This window comes from Podarcis bocagei, assembly GCF_964188305.1.
Source record: "Podarcis bocagei genome assembly, chromosome: 11".
In the NCBI taxonomy this organism is placed as follows: Eukaryota; Metazoa; Chordata; class Lepidosauria; order Squamata; family Lacertidae; genus Podarcis; species Podarcis bocagei.
The window spans coordinates 38,132,949-38,147,385 of NC_138136.1; the positions used below are offsets into that span (position 1 = coordinate 38,132,949).

General features: G+C 40.7%; 1 protein-coding gene and 1 long non-coding RNA gene across 4 annotated transcripts in view; one reads left to right on the forward strand and one right to left on the reverse strand.

Moving 5' to 3' along the window:
- The window catches only part of PIK3R1 (phosphoinositide-3-kinase regulatory subunit 1), a 62,889-nt gene that overhangs the window by 14,407 nt on the left and 34,045 nt on the right, over window positions 1–14,437 (reverse strand). For 2 of the 3 annotated variants that reach the window (XM_081212832.1, XM_081212833.1), the window contains 5 exons: window positions 10,233–10,325; window positions 8,443–8,517; window positions 6,504–6,635; window positions 5,362–5,563; window positions 4,934–5,013 (listed from right to left, as the gene is read on the reverse strand). In XM_081212832.1, the coding sequence (XP_081068958.1) occupies window positions 4,934–5,013; window positions 5,362–5,563; window positions 6,504–6,635; window positions 8,443–8,517; window positions 10,233–10,325 (582 nt within the window). Of the gene's footprint in view, window positions 1–1,213; window positions 1,366–4,933; window positions 5,014–5,361; window positions 5,564–6,503; window positions 6,636–8,442; window positions 8,518–10,232; window positions 10,326–14,437 lie in introns of those variants that run through there. The other variant, XM_081212835.1, reaches the window with a different exon arrangement.
- Window positions 6,642–8,120, forward strand: LOC308597414. The gene is made up of 2 exons (XR_014012958.1): window positions 6,642–7,299; window positions 7,818–8,120. It is a non-coding gene; the product is annotated as an uncharacterized lncRNA (long non-coding RNA).

Here is a 14,437-nt window from a genome sequence, read left to right on the forward strand (position 1 = left end):
CAGGGCATTTGCCATTTTGGCAATTCCTGAAGAGCAAAAATTCTTGGTCAGCCTTCTCTGCTTTAGACTGGATATTTTCTCAGGTCTCTTCCTCCAGGCTCTCTCACAGCTAAAGCGACCTATTATTTCTTTAAAAGGTGATTTCTTACTCAGCATCAGAAAAAAAAAATCCTTAAAGAAGTCACCAAGCAGACAGATTCCAATATTTTACACATTTATCACCACAGAAAGCCAGACATGGAAAATATTTAACTCATTAGTGCTACTGTTGCCTTACCACTTCTTATACCGGAACTCTAGGTGATGTGCATTGCAGAACACCACGAATGAAAGCCAACTCACATCTTCTAAGCACTGCACATACAAATGAACTCTTGACCATTTTTATCCTTCAAGACAAGTACTAGCATGTAAGGACATGGCTGCAGCACCAACAGCAGCAAAAACATGCACACACTCGTTGCCCTGCAACAGCCATGCTTAAACCCATCCCACAGTAGCCTCCCCCTCCTCTACAACCCTTTAGGTGGACATGCTCCAGAGATTCCTTCCATTTGCCTCATGTAACAGGACACTTCAGACAGTCCCAGACACAAGTCCAAACATTGAACTTGAGGGTTTAGCCCACCTGCTATCCAAACAGCTCTGTTGCCAAGGTACATTTCTTAAATTAGGTTCTGAAAGACGAAAGAGCACACATAGCTAGCTCCCGTAGCCCAACGAGGCAGTCGCTGTCATTTTTATTTGTTCCCCCCCCCTCAAATCGCTTTTAACAGCAAAAGTGGGAAGAATAAGTACACTCCCTCACCAAAAGTTTTACTACTGGCTAAACTCCGGAACAGCCACACTTATATGATCAGGTTACTGCTTGACCCAAACTAGTCTAGCTTGCTGTGACACGATGTGGAAAACCAGAACAGGCAAGACACTGACAGACAGGTGATTTTCCACTGTTCCAGCAGATAACCGAACAGGTGTCAAGTTTCACTCAAATCACATTTTAACTATGAAAGCTTGCTGATTAGTCTAATGATCATATATAGTACAAGTATGCATATACAATGCATATATGCATGCATTTATATACGCATACACACACATATACGATCACATGCATTTCATTTAAAGATTGTGTGTGTGTGTACACACACACACACACACACACACACACACACAGCGAGAGAGAGAGAGAGAATGAGAGTGAGTCACTTACTTTGTATACTGTGCATGCCACTTGGTCAGCCTTGCATTTGACAACCTGAAATTGCCAGATTGTAGATGGCCTCTGCCCAGCTCCACAGAATTTACATGTACCAATATATTTCAAGAAAATAAACTATCCTTGGAACCAAAGGCAACAAGAATCAAGTGTCTCCAAAAGTGTCTTCTAGCTCCTTAATTCCAGAAGAAAAAGCAGCAACGTGCAAAATAATAATAATAAATAAATAAAAACTCCAAGTCCTCTTACGCTTTAGAAAGAATTGACTTCTTGTGGCTCTCTCGGACTATCTGCTCACCTCTATTTCATCACTGATTTTAGTAGTTTAAAAAAAAAGTCCTCTGTAGCTTGCACGTCTCTCTGAGATAAAGATCTCAGTTTCATGATTAACTTGGGCAGGTTCAAATATTTGCTGAGCAAGAGATTTCATGCGGGTGGGGGGGGAGGGTAGGCAGAGTCAAAGTCAGAGTTGTCATCGGCTAACAAGTGGCCAATGCAAGACTAACCCAGTCTCATTTTAGCCAAGTAAATGAGAAGACCATTGTAAGTGGCCTTAAAATAGTCTCTGTAGCTGGCTGCTGCATGCAGAAGTGAAGTACATGACTGTCAAGAAAAGCATTATGAGCAGCCAAACACAGGAAGTGGCTGAGTTGGGGAGGGGGGGGGGAGAGAAACAGAATGAAAGCCTTCCTTGTAAAGTTCTGCGTCTCTGAGAGCCCACAAGCGCAGAAGAAGCTTGTTAGCATTCACTGCATCACCTTCCACACACTTTCACCGGACCACAACGACAGGTGGTGTTTGAAGACCCATAAAATGAAGCCCCACACTGCTGAGTCAAATTAAAATCAACTTGAAGTCCCCAGTCCCTCCCTGAACACCCGCTAGCTTCAACCTGGGTACATCGACAGCCACAGAGCTTTCAAGTTACATGAGTTTAAACTTGAAACTCAGCCCCTCTGTTTGCTTGCATTGCCTGCTTATATCAATCAATCACTCAATCAATCAAATCAGGATTTATTAGTCAACTGACCATAATAACTTATACGTATACTTTGGCAACTTTTGGCATCTCAGGTACCAACTGGTATTCTCAATCTTTGTTGGCCTGGGATCAAACTGCATTAAAAGTCCTGAATTTGGGCAGAAACATATTTTGGGAGATTTTACTTTCTTATGAGCTTCACATCTTGCCTTTGAGTACAAAAATAAAAATGTTATACAACCACAAAGGAAATAAGCTTCTGGTTCATTTAATGGGGAACAGAAAATTAATTGGGGGGGGGAGGGAGACACATATTTATGTTTTCCACTTTAATGTAATTTGAGTACTATAACGGCAATCTGCTTAAACTGTTCACATTTAATTACAGAAACTGCTATTAATTACAGAAACCTGTTGACTCCATTTTATGATATTGTTTCAACGATTGTAGAAAGGTCCATTCCCATCTACTCTGACTTGGAATACAGGAATGGTATTCAGGGTCACTGTCCAACTATGTGTTTCTATAAACTTATAGGAGTATCTGATATTTAATTTGGGCTTGATTTAGTTCTTCTCCTATAGATGGCACCAAAAACACAGAACTCAGTGTGTGGAGCTAATCCGTTCATGCGTGTGCAAGGCTGCATGCAAAAAGCAAAAGAGAGGGGCAGGATTGTGCATTGTGACTGCAATTTGATTTATTCTCTTCCATAAAAACCAGAATTTTACCACATCTTGCATAATTTGGTTACTTGTTTGATGGTGCTTGAAAAACTGGATTCACAAAGAATCTAAAAGCAGAGGTTGATTACAAACCCAACTTCCAACTGCAATATTTGTCTGTGTTACTTAGTTGGCTTACACTAAGGAAATCACTGGTGTCTGTATCCCCCCCCCCCCACACATACAAAATAAGAAGCACTGACAAAGTATGGGAATCACAATTCAGCAAGGTATTTTATTCGTTTAAAATTATGTGAGCCTTGCTTATTATTAGCTTAGAAGGGGAGCCCTCTGCTGGACAAACATCAGAATGTAGACTGGCTTAAAGTGACAGTAATGGATGCCAAGAGCAGGGGGATAGAGTTAAAATTATGTTTTTAAAGCCAAATCACTTAGACTCAATAATTTTCCCTAAGCACAGGTGAGTTGTGATAAAGGATTATACTGAAATCTATAAATGCACAGCTTACAGTGATATCAATTGATAATGTACTTAAAATATTCCTTAATAAAAGCATAGGGTGAAATACAGCACAGTGCAGGTGAATTTCCTTTCCTGAAATGAGGCTCTTCCTTCCTTTTCTTCCCCTGAAGCCATGATGCTCCCCTCTCCCCACAAAGCAACAACAAGATTTGAGCAGGGGGAGTATGCATGGATACGATTCAGTAGGTACCATCTTGGAAGAATCCTTTGACACTTGGTGTGGCGTTTATTCCAAGATAGAACCGAGTGCCTACAGTTTTCATAATCCAGTTTTCTAAAAAGGGTCAACCAACCATGTCAATCCAATGACCAAAGCTGCCGTCAGATTTCACATGCATTTTTTTCACAATTCCCTACAACAGCTCTCTAAAGCAGGCAACAGTTTTCATACACGATCCAATCCAATCCAAATAACTTTACTGTGCTAGCCATTGGTCATGACAAATCTGAATCAAAAATAAATACAATCAAAAGGGATGCTGCGCCACAAATAACAGTCTCTATTTAGATCTTTGTGTCTCCCTTACAGTTCACAGTTTTCATACCCAGTACCAATACATCCATTTGTTTCTGGGTATCCATTTTCAACCGACTATTGCTTTTTAAAATTATGCTCGCACACCCAAATCACATCTGTTTGACTTCACACTCTGTTCCCGAGACAGCCTCTACTACACTCAGTTTTTTCAGACACATTAAATCTGCTTTAAATAAAAGTATGTGCCAAAAGTTTGCTTATTTGGTCATCAGTCACCAAAGAACACCTTACAATGTCCACAGTATACAAAACCCCCCAGCAAAAGGTTCTTTCCAACATTATGTCAGCGCAGTGCCAAGGTCTGCCCTATGGTTACAGGTCATGGTTTCAGGAGAGTGACGTGAACCTTGACCCTGAGCTTGGACAATACCCTAAGCCAAACCTTTCCTGCAGGAGCCAAAAAGGCACAGGGAGGAGCAAAATGGGTGCAGGCTACTCACTGGGAGTCAGCACATTCATGGAGCCATGGTAAGCCATACTCTTCTGCGTTGTGATGACATATGGCTTTAAGCAAGGAAAAATTGGTTGACAGATTACCATCCTTAGCTTACAGACAGGGGTGGGGACAGCCCAATAGATTGTGTAAATCTATCTAGGGAGTTTGTGGCAGAGGTGAGATTTGAACCCAGCTCATGGTACAACTGTGTATCTTATCTTTGGATATTTCTACACAGGAGTTTCCCTCAGTGCTTAATCAGAAAACAAGGCAAGCAGGAAGGTACAATTGCATACCAGAACAGCTCCCGTGCACTGCCCTAGATTCCTCATAGCTGCCTTATGGACAGCGCGGCTTGGCAGAGTAGCCTACTTGGTTTTCAGCTGTGAACATTGCTACCTGAAGTTAACCATCAGAGAAGGCAAAACCATTTTGCCTCAGACTTCCCAATTCAACATAATAATAAAGGCAGAGGGTAAGAAAATGCCACAAGTACAGCCTTCTCCAAAATATACTTCAAAATGCCTCCAAAATCCAGATTTTCTTACCTGGTGCAGGTTGTCTTTCATTCCATTCACTTGTAATTAACACTTCCAGGATTTTTATGTGATGTTCAGGACTGTCAGAGCTGTAAAAAAATATTGGTCTTATATTAAAACAAGGAAGCATGCGCTGAAAAGTTGAATATTCTGAATAATATCAGACACGTATACAAATGATTTCACTTGCTTCTGCAACTGTAATTGGTTTTCTAACTGCATGATTAAATGGGTGGTATTCAACTAAGGTTTACTTAGTGTAGAGCCACTGGAATTAATGAACATGACTAAGTTAGGGCCATTAATTTCAATATATATACTTTGAGTGAAACTTTATTAAATATTATCTCATTATTAACTCACTCTAGTACCTTACGGTTGGTGGGGAGGTAAGAAATCTTATAAATAAGTAAGTTAAATAAATGCATACACCTTACCTTGCTATCTGGGTCCTGAAGAGCAGAAAGCTGAAAATTTCAGCTAGGGATCTTGCATTTAAAAGGTTTTTGGTAGAGTTCTGACAAAGTCTGGAGAAATGTTTGAGTAGATACTGGAGTGTGAGCCAATACTGTTGAGGTATATTAGGAGATCTGATGAGCCTCTTCAGCACTTGAGCATATTCCTCTGAGTTTTGCACTTCTGCAAAGAAATGAACGTTTCCTAATGAGGTTCGTGTAATTCAACATGAAGTTTTACAGGAAGACATGAATTCTTTCTTCTCTTGAACGATGAGAACTTTAGTAAGCATGGACAGAAAAAAGGATCAACTATACAAAAGTCAAAGTGAAACAGGAGTATCATTTGGTAAAAAGCCACAAAATGTTCAGCGTGTGCTGATAGAAGTCTGTCTTCTGTTTAGCATCATACATGATTGGGTAATTCTGAGATGTAGCTGATAAGCATCGGAGGTGCTGTTGTAACTTTGAAGGTTACACTAGAAGCAATATCCTGTCCCTAGAATTTGCAAATAACTATCAAGGCTGCCACTGAACAGGTTGAGTAGTACTGCCTGAATTCAATACTAAAAGAGATGGGCCTTATCTATGCATATTTATTGCACTGTATCCCAGAATTGCGAATGGACTTCAGAATCTTGTCTACTCTAATACATTTACCTCGCAAGTACTGATAAAAGGTTAACAATTAGCTCTTTCTGCATACAGACAAATCCTTGATTTGTTAACCAGGGTTTGTACAAATATCGTACTTGCCAAGTCACAATGAGTTCTTAACACTAAGAACCGCTTCGTACATTATGTTTTTAAGAAAATTCCATGAGATTTTGTTAACATGAAAATGAAAGGTGAGCGCATAACATGCAAACAGACAAACGTTTTCAACTAGATATGTCTGCCAGGGAAACAGGACTATGCGGCAGATCTTTGCTATGTGTACAAAGCAGATCCAAAAGGAATGTGTGTGTGTTTCTACAGGGCTCAAAAAATGTATGCAAGTCTTGTCTAAAGGTCCGATTTTTGGTGTATCAAGCCTCCCATAACCTACCCTTGGAGGAAACAAAAAATACCACTGTTAATAAATTCTGCATTTGCAAAAAAAAAAAAAAAGTTTACGTTCATACCTTGTGCTATGGAAATCATTTCATTGTAAACAGATGCTGGAATGACGGGATTTGGCAAGTCCACAAAGTACCTCTTCAAAGCATCTGATAAAACCTGCAGATCGAGGGCATCAAAATCCACTGCAGAAAAATCTGAGAGAGGGAGAGACAGGTCCCAGTCATGCTTTGCCTCTGGAGCACGTTCAGTCTGCCTGCCCCCACCCCTACCGTTTTCTTGATCATGCAAAACAGAAAGCAATGCTTGCATCTCAATTTGGTTTATAGTGAACCATTTGTAGCAAACAAGGCACCCAAAATGTGCTTTTATTTATTTATTTCAATCCATAGGTCTACCCAAGTCAGCTTACTTAAAATAACACACGACACAACATCACCGAGGCTGCTTCTACCCGGTTTCATGCAAGTCATTGCTCTGGGGTAGCATATCCCCGATTTCCTACAGGGCTATAGGTCTTATTATACTATCCAAGGGCAGATAGGGAGCTACTGTGCATTGGCTGAGCTGCTTAGTGATGGCAGTTGGGTGTTCTGTTGCCTGGGTGTGCGGTTCTTACTGCCCTCCCCCTAGGACTCCATACCTTTTACAACTATCTAAAAAAGGAACTCTTCACAGAAGTTGAATTTTATGTAGAACACATGTAAGAGACATTGCAGAAAGACAACATACTGTAAAAGCTCCACTTCCTAATGTAAGAAGTTTGGCAATCACATCCCATGCCCCCCTCTAATGCCAAGTTTGTCTACAGAAAGTAATGGCAACAGGCCGCTAAGAGAGAGCATGTGAATCTGCACACTGGTGAGGAATTTTTTTTTTTAAAAAAAGCAATATATAATAAGCAAGAACCTTTACAAACATATTGAATGCCTTTGCATTATTCACCTGTAAGACCATTTGAGGAATCATGAATGAAAAGGAAAATACACTGCCACACCATACAAATAACATACAAAAGTATACTCCAGTCAAGGAGATCTGTCCAAAGTCCACCAGGAGACTTCGTTGCTTTGATATACCTCTCACTAATGGGGCAATATGAGTAAATTGTTTTAGGCCTTCTAAGAGTTCAAGGTATTTTTAACTGAGCTATGTTTTACATACTAATATTTTGTGTAAACAGTAGCACAGTAAAGCATTACAACCAATGATAAGGCCAGAGTGAAAACAAGAACATGTTTTATTGGCTGGCGCTGAAAGTTACTTTACATCTCTAAAATTTCAGATATATATGCAAATGCATATACACATATATGCATGTGCATGCAGAACAAAATTATTAAATGGATGCATGTTAAAGTTTAAAAATATGTTTTCAGGTCCAAGAGAAATCTTCCTCGGACCCAGAAGATTTGAAGAACTGTAGACTGGCTGTATCTGGAGTTTTACAGCATGTTTTCATCAATATTCTGATTACACAAGGCTCTATTTCTCATGTTTTGCTCAAGCAGTTATAGTGATGGATGTACTGGATTGGTCCCTAGGGAATTCTCTCCCCAGGGAGGCCCACTGGCACCAGCCTTGCTATTGTTCTATTGCTTGTGTTTTCCTGGGCATTTGGGAATTTCCAACACTATGATACTGTGTTCTTATATCTCTTTTAATAATGTTTGTATGATTTTTTCATTGCATTTCTCACTTTCTCTGTAAACTGCTCTGAGACTTCTTTTAGTGGGGAAGCCGTGCATAAATCTTACCTTACCTAACCTAAGTTACAGCAGCATCCTCAGCCAATCATATTTCTTAAAAGCTATTACCGACCAAGATATTTCCAAGCAGGCCTAATCCCAGGAATTTACGAAGTCAATGGGACCCGGGGTCAGTGAAAGCTAAGACTGTAACTGAATACCAATGGAATACACTGCTCTGCCATGTGTAAGTTTTACATGTTAAATAATTTGTCCCATATGGATTACCCTGAAATCTATTAATATTTGTACCTACCACACTCAGTAATTTGTCTCAATTCACCAGGACTGCTTGATCCATGTGACCTGTACAGCGTTGAACATTCCAGACCTTAAAAACAGAGCAGATTGGGTTTTTTAAAACAAAGAAACAAGCACTCTCAAGCAAATCCTGTGGCTTTTTGTACATCATGTTTCACCCAAATGCCACTGCATAGCAGGAGTTTGCGCATGCTTGTGTAATTACGTTCTTAGTCTCTCACATCTAATTGCACCCCATGCAGGACATGTCTGCAAACAACCAGCTGAGAAACACTACAAAAATATACCTTATCCAAATTCTTGACTTTGAAATTTGCATCAGGGCCAAACTAAACATGAAATGGAAGATCTATGATCAGTTCTGACTTTAAAACAAAACAAAACTTTAATAGTTAGTTGGTGGAAGAGGTTTCAATAGCATAAGAGTTTGGCATGATCCTTTAAGAAACCCTCCCAAACTCATTGCCTGTATATTTTGAAACAGCCATAGTACAGGTGCTACTTCCTTTCAATAGGAAGTGTTTGAAGTTGGTGACATTTAACAATGGCTGCATTTAAAGTAAACCAGTCATGATTGCAAGAACTACACTTAAGAGATTGCAAACAAACAACCTTCAAACCGTCTGTCTTTTAACCTGCACCAATAGTCAGTCCTGTTTTAACTTCTAAACCTATGGAATAACACTGCACTGAGGTGAGGCTGACCAGTTGAAGAAGTCAGATGGACAAAGGAACACACATACACAATAAATCCATGCTGGGATGGGAACAGTACAGTAACAGAAATGCTAGTCAAACTATAGAAGGAAAATTCATGTTTCATGATGGGAGGAAATTTCTCTCCTCTGGCAACATTCTTCAGCAAATGGGAAGGGCAAAGAAAGGTTTGTAGCAAGTTTGAATTTTGACACACACAGACGGAGAAGCGAGAGTTTCCACTGAAGTTTACTAACACTGAAGCACTCTGACGGCTGTTCTTCTTTCTAAGAAACTGACACAGCCTTAGCAATTGTGCTTTTTGCCTTATGAGTTTTTTTTCTCCAAAGTGTGATGTTGGTATATTTGTTTACAAACAGGGAATACAAAAGACATTATTACTCTCCAGGACTCCCCGCCATTCAAAGTAAACCCAAACACTGTGCCTTGGCTTCTCACACCTGAGGGAAGCAGGGGCCCCGTCAGGCAGCCTTTCCCAACCTAATGCTCTCCAGATGTTGTTGGGACTACAAATCCCATTATCCCTGACCATTCATTGGCTGGGTTCGATGGGAAATGTAGCCCAAAACACACGGAGGGCACGAGGTTGGGGAAAAGCTGGTTTAATGCTCCCAAGCAGTCCCTACCTGTGGATCAACTACTCACTTCAAGGGCAGAGTATTTGCTACCTGTTTGAAAACATTTCACATTTCTAGGGCTTTTCCAAATTTGTCTTTACATGTTCATTTCAATATAGCTCAACAGCCAGTTATGAGGTGGCAAGCTGTTCAAGCTTCATTACTACTTTAATAAACCAAGTAGCCACAATTCAAGCAGCATGCAACTATCATCATCATCATCATCATCATTATTATTATTATTATTATTATTATGGACCTTGGGTATAATTCCAACATCACTGGAAGCAAGCACATGAGTATTGTGCAAGACTAAGCATGACCTGATATGCCTCCTGACATTTAGGCCTGCCATTTGCAATTCAAAAATGTGAAGCTCAAAAGGGGTGGTATCCGAATGACCAGACACACAACAAAGTTATATTCTAGCCCCAGGCCACCATATGCATACCTTTTCTTTCAATGGCTTCCACTAACTTGATAAGAAGAGGAGCCGCCTTTTCAGGTGGTGAAAACTGCTCTGAAAGATCTGGAAGTGTAAAAGCTGTAAAGGAAAGGAGAAATAAATAAAAAAACATTTTTTTAAAAATTGAAGCAGCTGAGGTACAGTTAAGAGTTCATGAAAAGCATGAGATGTATTGCAGCTGGTTAAATTTTAAACACTGAACAAATTCCCTTTATCAGCTGGCAAAGTCTAGGCAAACAGTTTTCTCGTCAGCCCTTGCGTATTAGAACCATACATAATCACTTAGTTAAAAAGAAGAAGTTTGAGTCCCAAATAATTCAGGACATAGTCAGCATAGTTTCAGTAGAAATTCTGCTGGCCTGGAATGAAACTTCAGAAACACACGCTACACCCTTTGCTATTTTGAACCACTTATCACTACAATATGAATTTTCTCATGCAATAGTGAATAAATAATATGCACCCTTATATTTCTCTAACTCTTTCACTGCAAAGGGCTCAAGTCAAGTTGCATCAATGGCACACTCGTTTCTGAGAAACATAAATAAAAGAAAGGTCATGAACCTTATCCAGATCTGTGTCTAGGCCATGTGTGATAGCCATGCACAAGTGTTTTAGTGGATGGGAATAGCAACCTTGTCGCAGGAGTGCTTAGGGGGTCACTGTGCCACTATCAACTTCTTGCAAAAAAAAAGAAGCAGCAGCAACCTTATATTGAATGCTATCCCTGCCAGCATGGCATATTTCCATGGCTAGCTAAAACAGAGTATAAGAGCAGTGATGGACCCTGCTGGGTGAAAGATGGTCCAGAGTTTTGCACTCTGGACCCAAATATGCTGGGGGTGTAATAAATGAGATAGTTGCTGTACAGTGGTTCATGGAAAGTGCATAGTAGTTTGAAACTGGCATCCAATGTTGTGTTCATGGACACACCAAAATAGCAACTGGAGCTCTTCATTGGAGCAACCTTTTGAGAAGTCTCGACACGCCTCCCCCGGCCTTGTCTGTTTCAATTTTCAGTATAGCTGATGAAGGAAGCCTGTTGGGCATGGCGATGCAGAATTCTGTACCACAGGGCACCACTGGAATGTGACCATTTATCAATGAGGCAGTATCAGAGCCTCACCCACTTCTGCCGCTGAGGGGGAGGCATTCTGGTGCGCACCACTGCCGCTCGTCTTCCCCGCCCCAGGCGGAGAAGCAAAGCGAGTGGCAACAGTTGGAGGAGCGCTCAGGCTCCTGCAGAGTTTGGTGAGAACTGGGACATGGCAGGTGTGGTAATTCCCATTTCACCTCAGGTGGCGAAATGGGACAGGTCGCCCCTGTGCAGAATTGCACCAGTCTTCCATTCTGGGCCCGTTTGCACCTGGAAGTCCAGATGGGAGATGCGGAGGCGCCTGTGTTCATTGCTCCTCATCAAGTTCCTGAGACCTTTCTGTCCTTAAAAGACACTTGCACCTGCTTTTCCTTGCACTGCATATACAGCATAACCAATACTCAAACTCGCTTGACCCCACCACCCACTTTTTCTGTTGCTAAAAAGGCTCTTTAAGGGCAGTATGCTTGCTTCCCCCGCAACCTGTAATCTCCCTGAAAAGACACGTGCAGCCTCCCCAGGGAAAAGGGTTCAGAATGGGGGTGCACTTGTCTGGAGACAGGCACAGGGAAGTCTGTGTTGTCATCGAGTCCACATCATAGCACTTGCTATAAAGTTACATACAGTGGTACCTCGGGTTACATACGCTTCAGGTTACAGACACCTCTAACCCAGAAATAGTGCTTCAGGTTAAGAACATTGCTTCAGGATGAGAACAGAAATTGTGCTTCGGCAGTGCAGCGGCAGCAGGAGGCCCCATTAGCTAAAGTGGTGCTTCAGGTTAAGAACAGTTTCAAGTTAAGAACAGACCTCCAGAACGAATTAAGTACTTAACCCGAGGTACCACTGTATTTGATGAGTCTCCTCCTTCTCTTTTCTTCCCCTGTCCTCCACAGGCTGCACAGATACATGATCACATATGTCTGCACACACATACACACCCTAGTGATCCACACAAAGGATGCGCGTGTTTCCCTGTGTCAACATGTGCTCTGCACTACTGTAGAACTCTTGCGCACTTCAAAACAGAACACAGCCGAATGTGCAAAATCTATACAACCTTCTTATAACAAATGGCAATGGAAAAGAAAGCTCTGGATTTGACCAGCCGGGGGAGCTACGCACCTTCTTTCTTTTTGCCCCCCCCCCTTCTGTGATTTCTACAAGAACTATACAAATACCGCCTTTTTTAAAGGATCAGAAACTTCCTCTTAACAGCAGTTCTTTGAATATGCCACAATTACTAGGAAATCCACAGTACAAGAATCTGAAGAAGATTTCCTTGAAGTGCTCTTTGTGATATGTGTCCAGCAGAAGAACGAACTCTGTGAAAAGAACATTCACTCCCATCCTAGCATGATGGAGCCAGCAGTAGTCAATCTCGCATTTGTCAACAAGCAATCAGGTTATAAAAGTTTAGAAGAAGCTCTGCCAATTTTGGGGAAACTGATCATTGTGAAAGATATCCATGCACAAAGCACCTTGCTGTGTTTTTAAGAGTACTTGTACTTTTATACCTACATGAGTTTTCAATCACTGTGCCTTTTCAAATGCATGCATGCATGGCCATGTATATGTTGGTTTTCTGCACAAAAATATCTGCATCGAAAACAGCTGTGCACAAAGCAGTTCTGAGGGAGGCACACGGCAGAATGAAAAATTCAGCTCACTGCCTCTCTTACTCCCTCTAGCGGTTTCTGTAAGGAAAGCAAATTGCATTTTCCACCCGCCCACGACAATTCCTTTGAGCCTAGTTCTCCCATCCTAGATCAGAAGTAAATTAGGAATGCTGTATCAAGTATTTTGATGTTTTAGAAGAGAGGCTTCTCTTCTCTTGTCTTATCTTTTGCGGTCAGAAAAATAGGCTGCTGCGGAGCTAGAAATGCTCTTGCAATCAATTGGGTTTGCTACATAAAATATAGTTTTGAAGGCTGCAACATGCACTATCCTATGCACATTCCCAATGGGGCTTACCCCCATGTAGACAAATCAGTTAAAACTGCCTGAAAATCTACCACTAAAACCCATTAATCAGTGCTCGAAACTCCCATTGTTCTAGGCACATTTTGTGACAGGGAATTCCATGTGCACGAGCAGTTTCTGAGACCATGTGACAAATGAACGTAATATTTTAGCTGCAGTTCATTCATTTTCAGCTTTGTATTCTTGTTATAAAAAAGCACACCTAGACATTGCATTGTTGCGCCCATAACCTAAGTTTAAGGTGCCATTTAGCTCCTTGCTCTCATATCTAAGTTTCTAACACTGCCATTAATTGAGCAGCATTTAAAACATATGTAAGCTGGAAATGGCCACTAGAACAGGTATTCTCTGTGCTCTCCCAGGAAAGAGAGAATGACCCTAAGATAAAATGAAAAAGGTGGAACAGGGAAAAGAATCTAGTATGGTAGACTGTTTTTACATATGCAAATTTAACTGATTAATCATAGGTAAATCAACCAATATCATAAAGTTAAAAAAGATTTATTTAATTGGGTGACAGCCCTGATTCTTTGAAGCCAAATACCACCTCACTGATTCAAACAAACTGCCAATCATAACTTTAACGAAATTAGTTAAATTCTATATAAACCGATGGGGAGGGGAACCCCTTAACGTTGTAATGTGATGAAGTGATGAGTGAGCAAAGCATATCACCAACAATCCTGACACAACAACACTATCTTAATAGTAGTGGGCTTCGTAGCTCTTGTAGCTGTGAGCTGCTCTGTTCTGCGATGCTCCTGTATAAAATTCCCATACCATTATACTGCAATTGGTACTTTCGACAGTAAACTTTCCACCTTTGGCACAAAACTGAAAATTACAGTCATTTAGGGTTTTTTTAAAAAATAAAAAAAGACCTCAGGAAACAGTTGTCTGCCAAACTAAACACTTTACAACATTCTTAGAACTAAGTACCATTTTACAAGATTTACACAGAAGGAAGCCAGGTTTTTTCGTGGTGCTTTAATTTTTTAATATTTTTTTTTTTAAAGAAAGCTGACATGCTACAGCAACAAAACGGAATGGAAGCAAGTATTCCAGCTACCACTGCCAAAACAAGCTCTGAATATGGATTAGTGGTAATAGA